Source organism: Bombina bombina, chromosome 3 (assembly GCF_027579735.1).
Source record: "Bombina bombina isolate aBomBom1 chromosome 3, aBomBom1.pri, whole genome shotgun sequence".
NCBI lineage: Eukaryota > Metazoa > Chordata > Amphibia > Anura > Bombinatoridae > Bombina > Bombina bombina.
Window position 1 is genome coordinate 1022386442 of NC_069501.1, and position 25105 is coordinate 1022411546.

Sequence of the window (25105 nt, forward strand, 5' to 3'; positions counted from 1 at the left end):
ATTTGAAGCAGGCTGTCCATGCTGTCCATGCTCGGCAACCATCAAACCTAACTGAACTGGAGATGTTTTGCAAGGAGGAATGGTCCAAAATACCTTCATCCAGAATCCAGACACTCATTACAGGCTATAGGAAGCGTCTAGAAGAGACTGTTATTTCTGCTAAAGGAGGCTCTACTAAATATTGATGCAATATTTCTGTAGGGGTGCCCAATTTTATGCACCTGTTGTCTAATTTTGTTTAGATTCATATTGCACATTTTCTGTTAATCCAATAAACCTCATTTCACTACTGAAAAATTGTGTCCTTTAGTTATTTGATAGATCAAAATGAAATTGCTGATCCAAACACCCAATTATTTATAAATGAAAATCATGGAAATTGTCAGGGGTGCCTAAACCTTTGCATACAAGTGTGTGTGTGTGTATTTATTCAGGTAAAGTCAGATATTGGGTAATGCTAGGATTACCCAAGTGGCTGTGGGTAAAGCCTGATGTAAGATCAGAAATCCCCTCAGACTGATCGAGTCGCCACATAAAAATAATATATATTATTATTATTTTTATTATTATTATTATTATTTTTATTATTTTTTTTTTTTTTAATTTATATTTTTCACTTGGGGTGGATGCCAGAGGATCAGTGGGGCAAAAACCAGCCGATTGGGTAATCCTTGGATTATCCGGATTTCTGACTTTAACTGTTGGATATATTCTATCTATCTATATCTCTATCAATGATACCATACATGAACTAGAAGCCGCTAAACACATGTAACATACAAGGAACACATTTTACACAAACACACATCCACTATTTTTACTGCCAGATATATCCATCGGCTTTCTTGAACAATTAAATATTTTTTGACAAATCCGTTCTATGCATAGTAATCATTAAACATATGGATCTCAAGTAGTTTGTAGATAGTTATTTAAATAAAATCTCAAACATCACTGAGTGACAAGCCATATGCCGCATTATAACTACGACAGAAGAAATCTTGCATTGCAGTTTTACCCCTGGCTCATAACTTTTTGGTTTATTATCCATATATCTTTATACAAATGCCACTGTCTAGCTTCTACATGTATGCCTGGCTCCTAAATATTCTTACTGGCTCCTAAATTTTAAACAGATTTGTCAACCCCTGGTCTACAAAATGTGCTTACCTGCAGCTGTCAGCACTGCACTAGCCAATAAGACTGAGCTGAGCCATAAAAAGAAGGGTGTTGCTTGATAGCGCTACTTCATGTTTCCCATTCTTTCTGCAGACATGCTGCATTTTCTGCGATGAGATCGCAGCATGTTCTGCTTTGGGAGATCGTAGGTAAACCCTTTTTTTTTTTTTTTTTTTTTTTTTTTAACATTTGAGGCGTCTTAAAGGACCAGTCAACACAGTAGATTTGCATAATCAACAAATGCAATATAACAAGACAATGCAATAGCACTTAGTCTAAACTTCAAATGAGTAGTAGATTTTTTTTTTCTTTTCTTTTTCTGACAATTTTAAAAGTTATGTCTTTTTCCACTCCCCCTGTACCATGTGACAGCCATCATCCATATTCTATAACAAATACGGAATTCGGCATTTGTTATAGAAACATGCTAAATATGGCAGTAGCATTGTGTTGATTAAAAATTGAAAAAAACTAAAAATTGGAAAAAAAAATAGTTTTTTGTTATTTTGACCAGTTGTCATTTTCTGCAAATAAATGCTCTAAATTACATTATTTTTATTTCGAATTTTGGAGAAATGTCAGAAGTTTATAAAATAAAACTGTTAATTTTCCTACAACACATGTCTATAAATGGTAAAACCAGAGAAAGTGAGACATTTTCAGTGGTCTCTTAATCTTTTTCCAGAGCTGTATATGCAGTATGTTTCATTTCTATGTAACTGTACAGCATAATAATAATTTATTCTCACTGTTGACACAGTGGTGGCAAAATTATCAATTTTAGCAGCTGCATTATTGTCGTCATTGCAATTGTAAAGCAGAAATTGTTTCATTTCTCTGTTAGTGTAGCCTTCAGGTTCCATGCTCCCCCATTACAAATTTATAGAACTAAGTTATTCTTGTTTTGAATATATTGGTTTTGGTTATCAGTTGACTAATATTTGGAAAAACACACAGAATAATCCAGCATGTTTAAACTTAAGTAAACTATTGTTGTTTACTGTACCTTGGGTTAAAATAGTGAACTTTGTACAGGCCCCTGGGATTTTTTAATTTTTTTTAATTTTTTTTATTATTATGACCTTAAGGGTTATGTGTTACTGTAATTATAGCTCAGTGTAGACAAATTCCAACAGAATTGCCAAAAAAAGAAACTTTGGCACAGCCACATCTTAAGGTAATTTTAGTTATAACAGCAATTAAACTTTGCATTGCATGTAAATTAAATAATTTTAACCCCTTAATGACCGAGGACGTGCAGGGTACGTCCTCAAAAAAAAGGCAGTTAACGCCTGAGGACGTACCCTGCACGTCCTCGGTGTGGAAAGCAGCTGGAAGCGATCCTGCTCGCTTCCAGCTGCTTTCCGGTTATTGCAGTGATGCCTCGATATGGAGGCATCCTGCAATAACCATACATGGCCATCCGATGCAGAGAGAGCCACTCTGTGGCCCTCTCTGCACCGGACATCGATGGCCGGTATCGTTGGTGGGTGGGAGGCGGGTGGGCGGCCATCGGTGTTGCGCGTGACGTCACGGGGGGCGGGATCGGGACCGTCGGGGGCGCGCGCGCGTGCACTGGGGGTGGCGGGCGGGCGCGTGCACGGGGCGGGAGCGGGTGGGAACCGCTACACTACAGAAAAGTAAAAAAGTAAAAGTAAAAAAAAAATTAAATAAACTTTTTTTCAAAACCATCTAAGGGATCTGGAAGGGGTGGGGGGTTGGTCTTGGGGGGGGGGGAAAGCTACACTACAGAAAAGGGACATATTTTATTTAAAAAAAAGCATTTTTTTTCACTAAACTGGGTACTGGCAGACAGCTGCCAGTACCCAAGATGGCGCACATTAAGTCAGAGGGGGAGGGTTAGAGAGCTGTTTAGTGGGGGATCAGTGAGGTTGGGGGCTAAGGGGGATCCCTACACAGAAGCATATGTAAATATGCTAACAAAAAATGCACAAAAAAGCCCAAATATACCTTTTATTTTAGTACTGGCAGAGTTTCTGCCAGTACTTAAGATGGCGGGGACATTTGTGGGGTAGGGGAGGGAAGAGAGATGTTTGGGAGGGATCAGGGGGTCTGATGTTTCAGGTGGGAGGCTGATCTTTACACTAAAGCTAAAATTAACCCTGCAAGCTCCCTACAAGCTACCTAATTAACCCCTTCACTGCTAGCCATAATACACATGTGATGCGCAGCGCCATTTAGCAGCATTCTAATTACCAAAAAGCAACTCCAAAGTCATATATGTCTGCTATTTCTGAACAAAGGGGATCCCAGAGAAGCATTTACAACCATTTGTGCCATAATTGCACAAGCTGTTTGTAAATTATTTCAGTGAGAAACCTAAAATTGTGAAAAATTTTACGTTTTTTTTAATTTGATCGCATTTGGCGGTGAAATGGTGGCATGAAATATACCAAAATGGGCCTAGATCAATACTTGGGGTTGTCTACTACACTACACTAAAGCTAAAATTACCCCAAAAAGCTCCTTACATGCTCCCTAATTAACCCCTTCACTGCTGGGCATAATACACGTGTGGTGCGCAGTGGCATTTAGCGGCCTTCTAATTACCAAAAAGCAATGCCAAAGCCATATATGTCTGCTATTTCTGAACAAAGGGGATCCCAGAGAAGAATTTACAACCATTTATGCCATAATTGCACAAGCAGTATGTAAATAATTTCAGTGAGAAACTGAAAGTTTGTGAAAAAATTTGTGAAAAAGTGAACAATTTTTTGTATTTGATCGCATTTGGCGGTGAAATGGTGGCATGAAATATACCAAAATGGGCCTAGATCAATAATTTGGGATGTCTTCTAAAAAAAAATATATACATGTCAAGGGATATTCAGGGATTCCTGAAAGATATTAGTGTTCTAATGTAACTAGCGTTAATTTTGAAAAAAAAATGGTTTGAAAATAGCAAAGTGCTACTTGTATTTATGGCCCTATAAGTTACAAAAAAAGCAAAGAAGATGTAAACATTGGGTATTTCTAAACTCAGGACAAAATTTAGAAACAATTTAGCATGGGTGTTTTTTGGTGGTTGTAGATATGTAACAGATTTTGGGGTTCAAAGTTAGAAAAAGTGTGTTTTTTTCCATTTTTCCTCATATTTTATAATTTTTTTTTTATAGTAAATGATAAGATATGATGAAAATAATGGTATTTTTAGAAAGTCCATTTAATGGCGAGAAAAACGGTATATAATATGTGTGGGTACAGTAAATGAGTAAGAGGAAAATTTCAGCTAAACACAAACACCGCAGAAATGTAAAAATAGCCTTGGTCCCAAACGGACAGAAAATGGAAAAGTGCTCTGGTCACTAAGGGGTTAAAGAATCTTAAACTGTCGTTATTTTTATTAATACTTATTTGTGTACTAGTGACGTATGTGTTTTTTTTTTTTTTTTTTTTTATTATTATTTTTTTTTACCTTGATGCCCTTTTGAATATATGTTATTGTTGTATAACATTGGATAGACATAATACCATCAATGGCCATATTACTAATATCTTTTGTACAAGGATTGGTAGTGGCATTCCATGTTGGTGGAAGTGCTTTAAGTGCAATGGACGAAGACTCCTCTAAGCACTTCACCTCTTTGATACTTTGGGCATTGACCGTTCATGGTAACCTATTCTGGTTCCTAATTGGATAAATCTATACACAGCTGTATTTAAATACCCTTATCTCACTTGAAAACAAGTGGAAAGGGAGAACAGGTCTGGACAAACCAAGCTAAATTTTAGGTGGGGCAACCATTGCTTTCTTGGGGGCTCTATACCAGGACGCCAAGGGCTAATTTTAAGGTGACAGTAGTTTCCTGGCTCCAGGGTTTGGCAAGTGCTGCTCTAGACTACACTTGCCAGTGAAGAACCCACTCCAGTATAAATAAAACTATACTTGATTCCCAAGGTGACTGGGTTCTTCCTCTACCTAGGCTACCCTACTTCTGTTCCTGCTCTGATAGATATAAGGATGTGCTAGCCATTACTATTATCCAGGCTTCTGTAAGGGTGGGAAAAGTGGAGTGTTTCAATTGTTTAACTATTATTTCCCCCTTTGATTAAAAAATATTTGACTTGGATGCCAGCATTAACGAGAACTGTTTTCTGTAGCAGTAGGATATACCCAGGGGTTGTACTGCATGTAGTATTCAGAGTTCGTGGGGGGAGGGTGGAGTTACAAGAGCTGTCTTACTCAGTTTCTAGTACACCGTCTGCCACCTAAGAACCATGCAGTAATAACCATTGTTTAGTTTTTGTAGCCCTCTCGTAAATCCATTATGCAACTTCTCATCTTTTGCAGTTCATTGTGGTGTGGTACAGGGTAGACTTCACAACAGGAGATTAGACAAGTATCAGACACGTGGTCTAATTCAGGGCTCAAAAAAATAGGTATGCTATTGGTACCCCTGAAAATAGTCCTTAGCTTCCTGGAAAATGCCCAAACCTTGCTACTATGAAGGGGAGAGGTATTTTGCCCACTTCTCCACTTCATGCACCATTTATTGCTGCTGCACTGAAATGCAGTCTGTAGAGTTAAAGGGACATGAAACCCCAATTTTTTCTTTCATGATTTAGAAAGAGTGTGCAATGTTAAACAACTTTCTAATTTACTTCTATTATCTAATTTGTTTCATTATCTTGATATTCTTTGTGGAAAAGCATATCTAGATAGGCTCAGTATCTGCTGATTGGTGGGTGCACATAGATGCCTCGTGTGATTGGCTCACCCATATACATTGCTATTTCTTCAACAAAGGATATCTAAAAAATAAAACAAATTAAAAAATAGAAGTAAATTTGAATGTTGTTTAAAATTGTATTCTCTAACTGAATCATGAAAGAAAAATGTTGGGTTTAGTGTCCCTTTAACTTAGGTAGGCTCATGGGAGCTCAGGAGCATGCATGTGTCTTTAGCATACTAGGTCAGCTGTGTTTGCAACAACATTTGTAGCAAGGCTGTATATTGTTGAAAACACTACTGCTACAGGGTGCTGAAAACATACACGCTCAAGAGCTATTGGACTGTTAAAGTGACAGATGAACCTATTGAAAATAATAGTGAGGATTAAGAAAAAAATAGAACTTGCATTTTAAAATGTCGAAAACCATAATATACAAAAAAAAAAAAACAGCCTTTGTGAAGGAGAATGCTAAAGACTGGAAATGGACATGAAACACAATTCTTTTCTTTCATGATTTAGAAAGAACATGCACATTTTTAAACCATTTTCCAATTTACTTATATTTTCTAATTGTGTTCTGTTCTCGGTATCTTTTGTTGAGAAACATACCTAGGTGGGATCGGGAGCTTCTGATTTTTGGCTGCACATATATGCTTCATGTTGACTCACTCATGTGCATGGCTGTTTCTTCATCAAAGGGTACTAAGAGAATGAAGCAAATTGGATAATAGAAGTAAAATTGTATTCTCTCGCTGAATCATGAAAGAGAAACATTTTGGGCTTCACCCCCCTTGAACCCACCAGGCGGAGGCAAAATAGATAGTGAAGATAGGCGATTACAGTGCCCATCTGATTGGTTGTGAATCCTGTCACTCACTGGACACAGACAAATCAGATGTATGGAATCACCGGAAGTGATGTCAAATTGGAGTTTTTGATGTATTGGAGTTCTCAATAGAACACCGGCAGCTAAAGCCTGTGCACAGCAAATGGTAACTGCCTGCGTACAGGCTTCTGTATAGAGGGGTGGGCTGTACATGCATGTAGGATCTCTTGCCCCAAATGTTTGTGTGAGTGAACCATGCATACAGTGGAGCCGGTGCGACTGTACATACACTGGGGACCACATGCCCCAAAAGTGTATTGAGCGAGCCAGGCATACAGCAGTATATGGGACCTACAGACAGGGCCGTTTTCAGGGGCGAGAACTACGGGCAGCTGCCAGTGGCACTTTAGGAGTGGGGTGTTCAGGAAAAACAAGTGCATTTTTAATTTTATTTGGACTTGGAGATCCTAAAACCTTCCCTGAGCCTCCTGTTGCACAGCAACTATATAACTTGTCACATTGTCCGGTAAACTGAGAGTGGAGCTAGAAAGTACTTCCGTGCAGCTGGTATGTGTATAGCCCTGTAAATGAGAAAAAAAACTGCACTGGCTCACTCACACAAACGTTTGGGGCAAGAGGTCCTACATGCATGAACAGCCCACCCCTCTATACAGAAGCCTGTGCACAGGCTTTTCCTGCTCTAAGTTCTCACACTACCGCCGCACCCCCTGCTGGCTGCCTGGCGTCAGAAACTGCATGTCCCGGGCGTCGGGCAATATTAGTTGCGCATCCCTGGGTAGTACAGTCAGGTAAGAGCTTTACCTCCTTGCTCCTATACATAATGATAGGGGACGCACTCACTACATGCTTCTAAGCTTCCCTCTGTTCTGTGATGGGTCACTTATATGCAGAGTGGTCATGCTAGTGTAAGCAGTCAATTGAGTGATCTCTTGGAGCATTTTATTTAAAAAAAAAATCACTAAATGACAAGCAATTTTGTGCTTTATTAATCAAATAAGCAAAATACAATATTTTTTATTCAAATGTTTCGGCTAGATTATGAGTTGTGCGTTAGGGTAAAAAAGCAGCGTTAAGAGGTCCTAACGCTGCTTTTTTACGCCCACTGGTATTACGAGTCTCTTGCAGGTTTAGGGTCACCACACACTTCTTTGGCCTTACCGCAAAACGACTTACGTAAACTTCGTAAAGTCTTTTTTCTATGGGACTTCCATAGCGCTGATATTACGAGTCTGTCCTGGGAGGCCAAAAAGTGAGCGGTACACCCTACCCTGTCAAGAGTCCTAACGCATTTAAAAGTCAGTAGTTATGAGTTTTATGGTACAACGCCGTAGTATAAAACTCATAACTAAAGTGCTAAAAAGTACACTAACACCCATAAACTACCTATTAACCCCTAAACCGAGGCCCTCCCGCATCGCAAATACTAAAGTAACATTTTTAACCCCTAATCTGCCACTCCGGACACTGCCGCCACCTACATTATAGTTATGAACCCCTAATCTGCTGACACCTACATTATATTTATTAACCCCTAATCTCCTGCCCCCAATGTCGCCAACGCCACCTAACTACACTTATTAACCCCTAATCTGCCGCCCCCAACCTCGCCGCCACTATATTAGTTATTAACCCCTAAACCTAACACCCCCTAACTTAAATGTAATTTAAATAAATATTACTATCATTAACTAAATTATTCCTATTTAAAACTAAATACCTATAAAATAAACCCTAAGCTAGCTACAATATAACTAATGGTTACATTGTATCTATCTTAGGGTTTATTTTTATTTTACAGGCAAGTTTGTATTTATTTTAAAAACAAAAGAATCCGGTGCACTCAGGGGATAAAAAGTAAGTTGCTTTATTATTAAAAATACAAGTAAGATGCCAAAAGCGGACAAGGGTCCAGGACAATGGTTATCCTGACGCGTTTCGCGCCTCTATTGGCGCTTAATCATAGGACATGACCTGACCAGCGTCCAGACTACAGACACCAGTCAGTCACACCGTCCTCCCAGGCTAAAGGTGAAATTGGCAACAGTACACCTAAAAAACATAGTTTTCTAATAAAATGTATAATACGAAAATCCAAATGTGTTCTGGAAGATTTAGCTCATAAATATATATATTTGACCTACAAGGAAAACGGAAAAAGAATGTGAACAAAAATATGAATAATTAATAAATAGGTGAATTAATTAATAAAGCCTCCCTTTTAAAAAACAAGCAGATATATAAATGTGCATGTTTTAAATGGGGTAATGAGATGTTCTGATTTTTTTTTTTAAGTTAATGAGATATAATACATGAAATAACTAATCATAAACCTATAATTAATTTATAAAATATACTGATAATTTAATTGATAACATTTATTTTAGAAAAAATATATTTATATGTATATAAGAAAATAAATTAATCAGTAAAATAGGATATGTCCCACTCTAAATTCATACCATTAGGGTGTCTTGTGCCCAATTTTAGAATCCAGAATAGTTCACGTTTTGTTAAAGACTTTGTCTGTCACCTCCTCTTGGGTGTCTGTTAATGATTTCTATAATCTGGACTCCAAAATCAGAAATATTGGTGAAGTGTTCACCATTGAAGTGTTTGGCTATTGAGGACTCCTCCTTATAGTTTTTAACATCCCTTACATGTTCTCTGACTCTATCACGGAACTCACAGGAGGTCTGACCTACATACTGTGAACAACAAAGATTGCAGGTGATAAGATAAACCACCCATTTGGTTCTGCATGTAGCATAAACATTAATTTCAAAGGACCACCTTTTATATACTGAAGAGGCAAAACTATTGCCTAATAATACTGATTGACAGGCTATGCCTTATGCATTTAAAATTACCCTTCTTATGCAGCCAAGTTCTATTACTTTGAATAATTTTTGTTTGGACCATACTTGGAGACAATCTAGAGCCTAGGGTTTCTGGCTTCCTAGAAACAAATCTGCATTGACTGATGTATGGTGCCAAATGTTGATCATTGTGTAATAATGTTAAATGTTTCTTCAAAATGGAAATAATTTTGTCATAATGAATAGAGTATGGCGTGCTAAAAACTACAGATTCATTAGTGAAAGAACTATTTTGATTTTGAGTGACTGTGTGATTATGTTTTGCTTCCTCCTGTGCTTGAGTATTTTCTCCGTATAGCCTCTCTTTAAAAGTCTTGCTTTTAATTCCTCATATTGATGTACATATATATTCTCGTCATTTGTATTTCTTCTCAATCTGAGGAATTGGCTTTTAGGAATGGAATTTAATAAATGAGGTGGATGAGCTGAGTGGGCATGTAGAATAGTGTTCCCTTCAGTGGGTTTGCGGTATGTACTGGAAATGATTGAGTTATTGTGTATTTCGCCTCTTAGTGTTAGATCCAAGAAGTTGACCTTGACTGGGTTTATTTCACCAGTGAAATTTAATTCTACATTGTTATCATTAAGATAATCCAAAAGTGTTTTAGATGTAAAATCTGCAATGTTTGAGGTGTCAATTATAAATATCATGTCATCAATGAAACAATTATACAGAATGGTATTCTCCATGACTTTATAATTGTCAGAGAATGTGATGGAGTTCCCACCAACCCACAAACAAATTGGCATAAGAGGGGGCAAATTTAGCCCCCTTAGCCGTACCACAAACTTGAAGATAGAAAGTGTGGTTGAACAAAAAATAATTGTTGGTTAGTAGGAACTCCAGACATTCACATATAAACAATTTTTCTTCCTCAGCATATATCGTGTCTCTATCTAGAAAGCACTTAATTGCTCTAATTCCCAAGTAGTGAGGAATTCTTGAATAGAGAGACTCTATATCAACAACTGCCCAACAATAAGACTCTTGCCATTTGATACTTCTCAAATTTTGTAAGAGATGACCTAAATCCCTAAGATAGCTATATAAATTGGTAACCATGGGTTGGAGGATTGAGTCCATCCACTCGGACACAGGCTCTAAAAGAGAGCCTATACCCGAGACAATGGGCCTTCCCGGGGGTGATGTTAAATTTTTGTGTATTTTGGGCACATGGTGGAATATTGGAATGATTGGTGAATTGGGAACTAAAAGTTCCACATCTCTCTTGTTGATAATACCCAAAACTATTCCATCCTCCAATAAAGTGACCAAATCTTTTTTTGAATTTCATGGTAGGATCAACTGTGAGGGAGCGATAAGTGACATTGTCCGATAGCTGTCTTTCGGCTTCCCTAACATAATCAGCCTTGTTAAGGAGGACAATTGAGCCACCTTTATCTGCATTCCTAATAACAAGATTATCATTTGCTTTTAAATGATTAAGGACAGATAATTCTTTACGTGATAAATTACTTATATTATACAAGTGTGGATTTTTTTGGTCTACATCACTAGCTAATTTTAATAAATCCCTTTCAACATTGTTTTGAAAGGCATTTATGTAAGGCCCTCTAATCTGGGTAGGATAAAAATCCTTATTCTTTATTTTGGGAGGAATGACAAATGAAGTTGAGTGACCACTGGGTAGGTCCCCACTCTCTGAAAGATCTCTCATAACCTCCAAAGCGCAGCAATCTTTAAAGTCTGTTATTTTATCAACCGCAGGAACAGGATCTGTGACCACACTGACTTGATTGGAATCATCTTGGGAATTGGACGGATGGTCTGAATCAAAGAACTTCTTGAGAGTTAGTTTACGGACGAACCTGTTAACATCAATGATAGTATCGAACACTGAAAATTTGTTGGTGGGTGCAAAACCAAGCCCTCTGGACAGAAGAGACATCTCTTCAATTGTAAGATTGTAATCAGAGAGGTTAACAATGTTCATGCCCATACTCGCTATTTCTTGGTCCTCCTGTAGCTTCTTTTTTCTCCTTTGTGACCGCCGCGTCCTGCATCTGGAGGTACTCCTAAGGGGACACTTGTTTGTGAAGTAGATGGAATAGATACTAAATCATCGCCTGAATCTTCAGCCGATGACGGTACTGCGGAGCCACTTTCATTGTCTGACATTTGTGAGGTGGTTTCTGGATCTGAGGATTCCACATCAGTGGAAGAGAAGGATACTTTTTTGTTGGCCTTTTGGTTTTTCAGTATTGATTTAGGATAATTTTGGTTATCCTTGCCTGTATGGCATCTGAACCGTCTGTTACCATACTGAGGCCAAAAGTAAATCCTATTACTCTCATAATCCTTCCTGTCTCTGTCAAATTTATTTTTCTTAAACGCCGCCAGTTCTGTATCTAACTTTTTAATGTGTTCCTTCATCTGTTCCTTTAGTGTGGCATAAGCATCATTGCCTTTAAGTAATTTGAGAGATAGTTTGTCAGCTTGAATTTGACTTTTCAGTTTCTCCCTTCTTCTTTGTTTCTCTTTGACTAAAATGTTAATGAGTGTTATGGAACAATTAGACAAGGCATCATTCCATTCATCAACCAAGTCTTGATCTTCTATTTGATAGGTGGGAAATTTGCACAATCGCAATCCTCTTGGAATTCTATTAGACTCCAGGTAATGTTCAAAAGTCACTATGTCCCACATCAGTCTGAGATCAGTACTTAATAATTTTTCCAAAGAGTTAAATTTCAATTTGATATCAGGAGGCTGGTCTGCATCAGTACTTTGATTAAATATGGTATGAAAAAAAGCTTTCCTGTTTTCTAGGTCAAAATAAGAAGCTGTTGAGCTTGTCTGCTTGTCCTGCATCTTGGATACTGTGTGTATATGTCAAATAGATATTTTTATATCATGCACAACTCAAATAAATGAATTATTTAGGAGGGTAGAGCCAAAGATAGAATTGCTCATAACTCCTGGTCCCCTTATAATACACTGCAAAGTATGTGGGCTTTCCAAAAATGCTTATTTATATATGTATATATCAGTGTAGTCTCTTTAGGTGAGGCAATTGAAAAAACACACTATAGCAGGTGGTGATTGGCGTTTTTAACTATACATCACAAAGTTGTTTTTAAACAAACATAAACATTCATTGTAAATAACAGTTCCAGAACGATTTAGAGTTTTTGCAAAGTGTTATTATAAACAAAAACTTAAACTGAACCTGTTATGCCGACTCTTGTCCGGCACGATGTTCCAATGTGATGCTGGTATTACCAGAAGTCCAATCCCTGCAGGCGAGTATTTATTTTAACTAGGTAGAATAGTTACTAAATAGTTATTAACTATTTACTAACTACCTAGCTAAAATAAATACAAATTTACCTGTAAAATAAAACCTAAGTTACATTAACACCTAACACTACACTATAATTAAATAAATAAATTAACTAAATTAAATACAATTACCTACATTAAATTAAATTAGCTAAAGTACAAAAAAAACCCCCCACTAAATTACAGAAAATAAAAAACAAATTACAGAAATTTAAACTAATTACACCTAATCTAATAGCCCTGTTAAAATAAAAAAGCCCCCCCCCCCCAAAGTAATCGGTTCTTTTACCTGTAAAAATAAATAAAAAAAATACAACCCCCCCCCAACAGTAAAACCCACCACCCACACAACCAACCCCCAAATAAAATACTAGCTAAAAAAACCTAAGCTCCCCATTGCCCTGAAAAGGGCATTTGGATGGGCATTGTCCTTAAAAGGGCAGTTAGCTCTTTTGCCGCCCAAACCCTAATGTAAAAAATAAAACCCACCCAATACACCCTTAAAAAAACCCTAACACTAACCCCTTGAAGATCGGGAGACGTCTTCATCCAAGCCGGGCAGAAGTGGTCCTCCAGACGGGCAGAAATATTCATCCAGACGGCATCTTCTATCTTCATCCATCCGGGGCGGAGAGGTCCATCTTCAAGACATCAGACGCGAAGCATCCTCTTCATCCGACGACTAAAACCGAATGAAGGTACCTTTAAATTATGTCATCCAAGATGGCGTCCCTTAGATTCCGATTGGCTGATAGAATTCTATCAGCCAATCGGAATTAAGGTAGAAAAAATCCTATTGGCTGATTGCATCAATTGTAATTTGTTATTTTCTGTAATTTAGTGGGATTTTTTTTTTGTACTTTAGCTAATTTAATGTAGGTAATTGTATTTAATTTAGTCAATTTATTTAATTATAGTGTAGTGTTAGTGTAACTTAGGTTAGGTTTTATTTTACAGCTAAATTTGTCTTTATTTTAACTAGGTAGTTATTAAATAGGTAATAACTATTTACTATTCTACCTAGTTAAAAATAAATACAAACTTGCCTGTAAAATAAATCTTAAAATGGCTACAATGTAACTATTAGTTATATTGTAGCTAGCTAAGGGTTTATTTTATAGGTAAGTATTTTAGTTTTAAATAGGAATAATTTAGTTAATGATAGTAATATTTATTTAGATTTATTTAAATTATATTTAAGTTAGGGGGTGTTAGGTTAAGGGTTAGACTTAGGTTTAGGGGTTAATAACTTTAGTATAGTGGGGGCGGCAGATTAGGGGTTAATAAATGTCGGTAGGTGGTGGCGACATTGGGGCCGGCAGATTAGGGGTTAATAATTAACTGTTTGCGAGGCGGGAGTGCGGAGGTTTAGGGGTTAATGTTTATTATAGTGGCGGCGACGGGGGCGGCAGATTAGGGGTTAAAAAGTGTAGGTAGGTGGTGGCGACATTGGGGGCGGCAGATTAGGGGTTAATAAGTATAATGTAGGTGTCTGCGATGTTGGGGGCAGCAGATTAGGGGTTCATAAGTATAATTTAGGTGGCTGTGTCCGGCGCGGCAGATTAGGGGTTAATAATTATAATGTAGGTGTCAGGGGCAGCAGATTAGGGGTTAATAAGTGCAAGATTGGGGTTGTTTAGACTCGGGGGTTCATGTTAGGTGTAAACATAAATTTTATTTCCCTATAGGAATCAATGGGGCTGCGTTAAGGAGTTTTACGCTGCTTTTTTGCAGGCTCTCCCCTTTGATTCCTATGGGGGAAACGTGCACAAGCACGTTAAACCAGCTCACCGCGGTGCGGTAATGAGCAAAATTTTGCTCAACTCTCATGTCTAGTCTTTTAACGACGGGTTTCTGAAAACTTGTAATACCAGCGCTGTAGGTAACTGAGCAGTGAGTGAAAACTGCTTGTTGGCACCGCACAGCCTCTAACGCAAAACTCGTAATCTGGGCTTTTGTTGTACATTGTATTCAACACTTACTGCCAACAATAAAGAGTGTTAAATGAATAACCTAATAAGCACATGGTTATTTGTTCTGATTGTAATCTAAATGTGACAATATATATTTTTATTTATAGCACAATCCATGCACTAAAGAGTGAGTTTTCTTACTATCTATTTTGTTTTTAATAATCTACCTTGTCTTTTCAGCTGGTGGGCTTGCTTCTGATTGGTGTGGCAGCGTGGGGAAAAGGCTTCGGTATAGTCTCCAGTATCCACATTATTGGTGGGGTGATCGCGGTCGGAGTGTTCCTGGTCCTCATTGCTGTCCTGGGATTATTTGGGGCAGCTACTCACCATCAAGTGTTGCTCTTTATTGTATCCTTGTCGTGTGAGAATCCATCAAATGAAATAACATGTTCACTTTCACATTCATATTTCTGCTTGAGACTAACCACTGCATTTGGGATCACTTTGATTTTGCTCTAGTCAATGATACGGTGTTGGACAAGCTGACACGGTTCTCAAAGAATTATCTGTTTCTCTGTTCTTTCTCTCTATCCTCTGTTCTCTCTGGGGTTTTTTTTCTGTTGTCAAAATGATCCATAATGAAACAGATTATTGCACGAATTCTGATGCCTAACTGTAGGAAGCTAGAAAGTACCTTGTTTTAGAATTATGATACAAACACTGTTTGTTCATATACTGTACTGTATCCTTCATCAGTAAGAAATGGATAACAGTGCTGTCTGGTTTGTGTGCATTTTTATTAAAGGAACAGTAAATGTAAAAAAATGTTACATAATTCTACACATAGTGTAGAAAATAAGGCAATGAATGTTATTTGGCTGGTATGTAGCAATTCATTAACTGCTCCCTTTAGCTGTAAATGGTTATTTGTATTCTCAGAAATGTTTATCTGTAATACAAGCCAGATCTCAAACTAGATCAATTTGTCTTGCAATTTACACATTATATTAAATACAATATTTAATATTTTCTACATATTATGAGCAATTTATATTGAGTGTAGAGCTGAGTGGGCAAACCTATGGAAAATTTTAGTGGGTGTAGTCAATACTCCTTTAACCTGTTTGCTTGGCTGCAAAGTGTCCTTAGAAATTGGTACCAATGTTGGCAGCTATAAGTGTTTTCGTTTATGTAGACTACTCAGTACATAATGGGATCATATAATTCTCTTTAGTGTGATGGGTAAGCACTTTACAAACCTTTGCTTCTAAAAATCAGGCCAAGAGGACATTAACTTAAAGGGACACTGAACCCACATTTTTTTCGTGATTCAGATAGAGCATGCAATTTTCAGCAACTTTCTAATTTACTCCTATTATTTTTTCTTCATTCTCTTGCTATCTTTATTTGAAAAAGGCATCAAAGCTTTATTTTTTTTTATTCAGAACTCTGGACAGCACTTTTTATTGGTGGATGTATGTATCCACCAATCAGTAAGGACAACCCAGGATCTAAACTTACATTCTTACATTTCAAATAAAGATACCAAGATAATTAAGAAAATTTGATAATAGGAGTAAATTAGAAAGTTGCTTAAAATGTCATGCTCTATCTGAATCACAAAAGAAAAAAAATTGGGTTCAGTGTCCCTTTAATATTTTATCCCTGTATATGCATCTAAGATGAATCTTTGCTTTAAAAGTGATAGTATTAGCAAAGACCATGAGCCAAAATATAGACATTCTATATTTTAGATTTTATTTCTAGTTTTAATTACATATTGTTGAACATGCATAATAATAATCACTCTGCTATGCTTGTAACAGCAGTATCAAGTGAAATCTATCAGTTACCATAGACACATCATCTGGCTATTTTATATTATTGCTAATTTAGTCAACATGACAGACACCTGATACATTTATTATAATTAAAGCTCCTATGAGCACCCTTTTAAATGGACTGGGGTTTATTTCTTTCCCATCCCCACTTTGTTTGCAAGCCTTTTTTTATAGCCAATACTACAGTATTGCAATATTCATTAATCGTACAGTTTCAACAGATTATAAATATATATATATATATATATATATATATATATATATATATTTATTATGTCAGTATATTTATGAAAATCTTAGTAGTGCTATCCAAATAATATATCGGCTTATGGCAGGGTTATGACACAATACAAACAATAATTTTCCTTAAAAATAGAAACCCTTAATCAACATGCATCTACTAGAAACAATTAATATAAATATCTGAATTCTTTTATTTAGTTAATATCCATGAACATTTTTGAAATATATTTGCAATGTTAGAATATGACACAAAATTTATATGCGTTAAAACCAACTCTTAAGATATGCTATCCTTCTTACAAAACCCAGAAAACTGTATCTTTAAAACCAACCTTTATTTATAAATAGCCTTTAACATCCAAACAATACAATTTTAAACAGTGTTTATAAACAATAGGATAATATATATATGTTCTTAATATGAACAGTTATTTAAAGATCTATTTAGATTGGAACAATTCTTAACTGCTTACAATTAAGAGTAATTCTAAGATAACTATATATATATATATATATATATATATCCTATATTTTACACAGATGAATTATTTAGCATGCAAGATACAAACTTAGCCTTATATCAGATTATGAGCACAGTTAAAATGCTGAGTGCTCTTAAATTTAATTGCTATAGCAATCTATTAATACATTACCAAAATGATATTCAGCTTCAAGACTTTTCCCACCTCATATAAAATAAGTGTAATTGCAATGGAAGAGGAGAAGTATGGCCCACTTTGTTTTATAGTTTGACTGTGTCCCACGCAAACAGTTTCAGTCAGTTACAAACTCAGCAGCCAGTCCTCCTTTCTCTCCTGCATACAACCTTATAGTGTAATCATAGGTGTGAAATATGGGTGGCCCTTCGAAACTTTGTCCCTGCTATTGGTTTACCTGGTGAGTGTGCGTTGCTAAGGTGATGCATTCTTTAACAGCCAATCATCTCCTGGCTGTAATACCTGTGTCACAACACTGTACCTTGTCCATCGGGTGGCAGTATTACAAACAGACAGCACAAAAAAAATCATCCTTAACATTTCTAAACATTTTTAGACAGTGAGATATTTCTTTAAACTATGTAATAACTGCCATAATTTCTTGTATTAATCTTTCCCAATATTAATCATAGATGGATAAGATCACATTACCTCTCTGGTCATTTTGACATGAAACACAGTATGCCCTTAACATTATATCATATAAAAATCCTCTATACTGCCAATTATTCTGAAATCAATGGCATTTATATATTCTGTTATATTTTCTTTCACTTAGTATAATATGTTCTATGTCTCCGACAATTTCTGCATATATGAATTGATGCCTGCAATAGAAATGGAAACAATTGTTAGAAATGATCTTAGCATTCATTTGTCTATGGTCCATCTGAAATAAGATTAAGTATTATTAATCATTTACTTTTAGGTCCACAAATATTCTTAAAAACCAGAGGCTAAGTAAGACCTTTTATGTTTTCAAAACATATATATCATTTCTATGTATATCTGAATTTATTTCCTATATAAATATCCCCTGCAGCAATTATCTATTTAATATAATGTGTTTAATTTCAATATATATATCATGAATCATTTTAAACATACATGGGAAAACTGGCATTGTTCCCTTTGCAAAATGTATTTAATTCTATTTGTGTCACCTTCCCCCTAGCTGTGTGTTTGCAACACATCTTACTTTGAAATCACAAGATTTAGGTGACAAATTCCAGAGGGCCCTTGAACACATTCCTTTCTCTCATCACCAAATGTCTTGGGAGTTATAAAACTCTGCATATATAGTCAAATGAGTAGGGAAAAACAAATGTTTGTGTGTTTTACACCACAGGAGGTGGTACTTCAAAAGCTATGCTGATTTTCAATCCTGATAAACGTGTATTCACCCAGCTAACCCATCTGGTAGGGTATTGGGACCCCCTGTGGATTAGAAGCTGTGTTCAACAAACTCATGTTCAATTAATCCTGAGGTCTCATCTAACATATACAGTGTATAAAATATACATATATATGTATACATATGTAATATTCATCATAATATTCATATACCCTGACTATATATATATATATATATATATATATATATATATATATATATACTTTTAAATAAAATAAAAAATTCAACAATGCAGCTTGTGTTCCCTTGTATGTATGTTTGTTTATTATTATTTTCCTCTGTAGAAGTTTTGTTTTGTTATACAGCTCTAGGGTTACATTACATTTTTGTGTTGACTAGCACTTTATCATTGCATTTATACACAATTCCACAAGGTGGTTAACCCTAAAGGGTCTTGTTTTCCTTAACAGTAAATCAGTATATGCTTGTTTTGAGTTTGGTCTTTATATTCCAGCTTGCTGTTTCATGTTCATGTTTGGCAGTGAATACATCACAGCAGGTAGGTATCAATCCTTAAAACCATTTCTAGTCTTTTGGTTATGAGGATATATCTGACTACAGTTTTCTAAATATTGCTACACCTTGTAAATAAAGGTATCTGCATTTAGTGAATTTCTACACATTGTATTTCATCAAACTCCAAACAGTATCCACATTTCTTATGTTCTTTAAATGTTTGTATGTATGTTCTTTGTAATCTTTAAATTTAAACCTTAAACAGCACTTTACTCAGGCAAAGCAGCAAATAAGGCTTCATTGTATTTAAATTTGCTATGGGAGTACCATTTCAAAATGGGCTGGCTTCTCTATCCCCCCCCCCCCCCATTGAGAGGTTGATTCTACTGATGCCTCCTTGTTTACGTAACATTTCTATAGCCAACACTAGTATTGACATTTTCAGTATAGGTGTCAGTTTCAGCAGTGATAAACATCTTTTTTTCAAATGATGGGTAAATTAGCTGTTTTTAAATAGCATACAGTAATATATTCAGCAGGTACAAAGGAATAATTTTCAACACATTAAATCAGATAAAAGGTTATAGGGACATTTGACTCCTACATATTAGCACTTAAAGGGACAGTCCAGTCCAAAATAAACTTTCATGATTCAGATAGGGCATGTAATTTTAAACAACTTTTCTCTTGTTAAGTGTGTTCAGTCCACGGGTCATCCATTACTTATGGGATATATTCTCCTTCCCAACAGGAAGTTGCAAGAGGATCACCCAAGCAGAGCTGCTATATAGCTCCTCCCCTCCATGTCATATCCAGTCATTCTCTTGCAACCCTCAACAAGAAGGAGGTCGCGAGAGGAGTTGGAGTTTTTACTTAATTATTCTTAAATCAAAAGTTTGTTATTTTAAATGGCACCGGAGTGTGCTGTTTTTCTATCTCAGGCAGTATTTGGAAGAAGAAACTGCCTACGTTTTCTATGATCTTAGCAGGCATAACTAAGATCCACTGGCTGTTCTCAACATTCTGAGGAGTGGGGTAACTTCAGAAAATGGGAATAGCATGCGGGGTCCCCCCGCAAATGAGGTATGTGCAGTACAATATTTTCTGGGAATGGAATTGACTAAGAAAACACTGCTGTTACCCGTGTGATGTAAGTACAGCCTTAAATGCAGTAGTAGTGACTGGTATCAGGCTGATAAATGTATGCACAGTAGAGTTATTTTCTAGGGACTAGAATTTGACTGAGAAAATACTGTTAATACTGAAATAATGCTTAAGCCTTATCTGCAGTGGAAGCGACTGGTAGCAGGCTTAGTGATAACTTTGCATAACATTAAAAAAGTTTGTTTTTAAAACGTTTACTGGCATGTTATTCATTTTGTGAGGTACTTTGGTGATAAATCTTTTTGGGCATGATTTTTTTTCCACATGGCTACCGTATATTTCTGCATAGAAACCGTTATATCAGGTCTCCCACTGTTGTAAATGAGTGGGAGGGGACTTTTTTAGCGCCTTGTTGCGCAGTTAAAATTCTAGCACAGTCTTCCTGCTTCTTCCTCCTTGATCCAGGATGTCTCTAGAGCGCTCAGGGGTCTTCAAAATTCATTTTTTGAGGGAGGTAATCAGTCACAGCAGACCTGTGACAGTGTGTTTGACTGTGATAAAAGCGTTAAATCTTAATTTGATATCCGTTTTTGGGTACTGAGCGGTTAATCATCCTTTTGCTAATGGGTGCAATCCTCTGCTAATTAATACATTTAAAGAATTGTTGACTATAACTGAATTAGTTTTTTGTTATTCAACTGTGTTTTTTTAAAAGCGCTGCAGTGTTTTTTATATTGCTTGTAAACTTCTTGAAAGTAATTTCCAAGCTTGCTAGCTTCATTGCTAGTCTGTTTAAACATGTCTGATACAGAGGAATCTGCTTGTTCATTATGTTTTAAAAGCCGATGTGGAGCCCAATAGAAATATGTGTACCAATTGTATTGATATTACTTTGAATAAAAGTCAATCTGAACAGATAAAGAAATTATCACCAGACAACGAGGGGGAAGTTATGCCGTCTAACTCTCCTCACGTGTCAGTACCTTCGTCTCCCGCTCGGGAGGTGCGTGAGATTGAGGCGCCAAGTACATCAAGGCCCTTACAAATCACTTTACATGATATGGCCAATGTTATGAAAGAAGTATTATACAATATGCCCGAGTTAAGAGGCAAGCGCGACAGCTCTGGGTTAAGGACAGAGCGCGCCGTTGACACGAGGGCCATGTCTGATACTGCGTCACAATTTGCAGAACATGAGGACGGAGAGCTTCATTCTGTGGGTGACGGTTCTGATTCGGGGAGACCGGATTCAGAAATGTCAAATTTTAAATTTAAGCTTGAGAACCTCCGCGTGTTGCTAGGGGAGGTGTTGGCGGCTCTGAATGATTGTGACACGGTGGCAATCCCAGAGAAATTATGTAGGCTGGATAAATACTATGCGGTACTGGTGTGTACTGACGTTTTTCCTATACCAAAGAGGCTTACAGAGATTATTAGCAAGGAGTGGGATAGACCCGGTGTGCCTTTTTCCCCTCCTCTGATATTTAGAAAAATGTTCCCTATGGATGCCACCACACGAGACTTATGGCAGACGGTCCCTAAGGTGGAGGGAGCAGTTTCTACTTTAGCCAAGCGTACCACTATCCCGGTGGAGGATAGCTGTGCTTTCTCAGATCCAATGGATAAAAAATTAGAGGGTTACCTTAAGAAAATGTTTGTTCAACAAGGTTTTATATTACAGCCTCTTGCATGCATTGCGCCTGTCACTGCTGCAGCGGCATTCTGGTTTGAGTCTCTGGAAGAGGCGATTCGCACAGCACCATTGGATGAGTCTTTGAGCAAGATTAGAACCCTTAAGCTGGCTAATGAGTTTGTTTCGGATGCCGTAGTGCATTTAACCAAACTTACGGCTAAGAATTCCGGATTCGCCATACAGGCGCGCAGAGCGCTATGGCTTAAATCCTGGTCAGCAGATGTAACTTCTAAGTCTAAACTACTGAACATTCCTTTCAAAGGGCAGACCTTATTCGGGCCCGGCTTGAAGGAAATTATTGCTGACATTACTGGAGGTAAGGGCCACACCCTTCCTCAGGACAGGGCCAAATCAAAGGCCAAACAGTCTAATTTTCGTGCCTTTCGTAATTTCAAGGCAGGAGCAGCATCAACTTCCTCCGCTCCAAAACAGGAAGGAACTACTGCTCGTTACAGACAGGGTTGGAAAGGCAACCAGTCATGGAACAAGGGCAAGCAGGCCAGAAAGCCTACTTCCGCCCCTAAGACAGCATGAAGACAGGGCCCCCTTTCGGGAGACGGATCTAGTGGGGGGAAGACTTTCTCTCTTCGCCCAGGCTTGGGCAAGAGATGTACAGGATCCCTGGACATTGGAGATTATATCTCAGGGATACCTTCTGGATTTCAAAACTTCTCCTCCACAAGGGAGGTTTCATCTGTCAAGGTTGTCAATAAACCTAGTAAAGAAAGAGGCATTTCTACAATGTGTACAAGACCTCTTAGTGATGGGAGTGATCCACCCAGTTCCGCGAACGGAACAGGGGCAAGGGTTTTATTCAAATCTGTTTGTGGTTCCCAAAAAAGAGGGAACCTTCAGACCAATCTTAGACTTAAAAATCTTAAACAAGTTCCTAAGGGTTCCATCGTTCAAGATGGAAACCATTCGGACCATCCTACCCATGATCCAAGAGGGTCAATATATGACAACAGTGGACTTAAAGGATGCCTACCTTCACATACCGATTCACAAAGATCATTATCGGTACCTAAGGTTTGCCTTCCTAGACAGGCATTACCAGTTTGTAGCTCTTCCCTTCGGGTTAGCTACGGCCCCGAGAATTTTTACAAAGGTTCTGGGCTCACTTCTGGCGGTACTAAGACCACGAGGCATAGCGGTGGCTCCGTACCTAGACGACATTCTGATACAAGCGTCAAGTTTTCAAAATGCAAAGTCTCATACAGAGATAGTTCTAGCATTTCTGAGGTCGCATGGGTGGAAAGTGAACGTGGAAAAGAGTTCTCTGTTACCACTCACAAGGGTCCCTTTTCTAGGGACTCTTATAGATTCTGTAGAGATGAAAATTTACCTGACGGAGTCCAGGTTATCAAAGATTCTCAATGCTTGCCGTGTCCTTCACTCCATTCCAAGCCCATCAGTAGCTCAGTGCATGGAAGTAATCGGCTTAATGGTCGCGGCAATGGACATAGTGCCATTTGCGCGCCTACATCTCAGACCGCTGCAACTATGCATGCTAAGTCAATGGAACGGGGATTACTCAGATCTGTCCCCTTTGCTAAATCTGGACCAGGAGACCAGAGATTCTCTTCTCTGGTGGTTGTCACGGGTTCATCTGTCCAAAGGAATGACTTTTCGCAGACCAGATTGGACGATTGTAACAACAGATGCCAGCCTACTAGGCTGGGGAGCAGTCTGGACCTCCCTGAAGGCTCAGGGATCGTGGACTCAGGAGGAGAAACTCCTCCCAATAAACATTCTAGAATTAAGAGCAATATTCAATGCTCTTATAGCTTGGCCTCAGTTAGCAACACTGAGGTTCATCAGATTTCAGTCGGACAACATCACGACTGTGGCTTACATCGATCATCAAGGGGGAACCAGGAGTTCCCTAGCGATGTTGGAAGTCTCGAAGATAATTCGCTGGGCAGAGTCTCACTCTTGCCACCTGTCAGCCATCTACATCCCAGGCGTGGAGAACTCGGAGGCGGATTTTCTAAGTCGCAAGACTTTTCATCCAGGGGATTGGGAACTTCACCCGGAGGTATTTGCTCAACTGATTCGTCGTTGGGGCAAACCGGATCTGGATCTCATGGCATCTCGCCAGAACGCCAAGCTTCCTTGTTACGGATCCAGGTCCAGGGACCCGGGAGCGGTGCTGGTAGATGCACTAGCAGCCCCTTGGGTTTTCAACATAGCTTATGTGTTTCCACCTTTTCCGTTGCTACCTCGACTGATTGCCAGGATCAAACAGGAGAGAGCATCAGTGATTCTGATAGCGCCTGCGTGGCCACGCAGGACCTGGTATGCAGACCTAGTGGACATGTCGTCCTGTCCACCATGGTCTCTACCCCTGAGGCAGGACCTTCTAATTCAGGGTCCTTTCAACCATCCAAACCTAATTTCTCTGAGGCTGACTGCTTGGAAATTGAACGCTTGATTCTATCAAAGCGTGGGTTTTCGGATTCGGTTATTGATACATTAATACAGGCTCGGAAACCTGTTACCAGAAAAATTTACCACAAGATATGGCGTAAATATTTATATTGGTGTGAATCCAAGAGTTACTCATGGAGTAAGGTTAGGATTCCTAGGATATTGTCTTTTCTACAAGAGGGTTTAGAAAAGGGCTTATCTGCTAGTTCACTAAAGGGACAGATTTCTGCTCTGTCCTTTTACACAAGCGTCTGGCAGAGAATCCAGACATCCAGGCTTTTTGTCAGGCTTTGGCTAGGATTAAGCCTGTGTTTAAAGCTGTTGCTCCTCCGTGGAGCTTAAACTTGGTTCTTAAAGTTCTTCAGGGTGTTCCGTTTGAACCCCTTCATTCCATTGATATTAAGCTTTTATCTTGGAAAGTTCTGTTTTTGATGGCTATTTCCTCGGCTCAAAGAGTCTCTGAGTTATCTGCCTTACATTGTGATTCTCCTTATCTGATCTTTCATTCAGACAAGGTAGTCCTGCGTACTAAACCTGGGTTTTTACCTAAGGTTGTTTCTAACAGGAATATCAATCAAGAGATTGTTGTTCCATCATTATGTCCTAATCCTTCT

General features: G+C 37.9%; 1 protein-coding gene across 1 annotated transcript in view; it reads left to right on the plus strand.

Moving 5' to 3' along the window:
* TSPAN31 (tetraspanin 31) overlaps positions 1-25105 on the plus strand; it is a 160740-nt gene that overhangs the window by 44747 nt on the left and 90888 nt on the right. Inside the window, exons 2-3 of the mRNA XM_053708207.1 lie at positions 15054-15221; positions 19227-19307. Of these exons, the coding sequence (XP_053564182.1) occupies positions 15054-15221; positions 19227-19307 (249 nt within the window). The remainder of the gene's footprint in view (positions 1-15053; positions 15222-19226; positions 19308-25105) is intronic.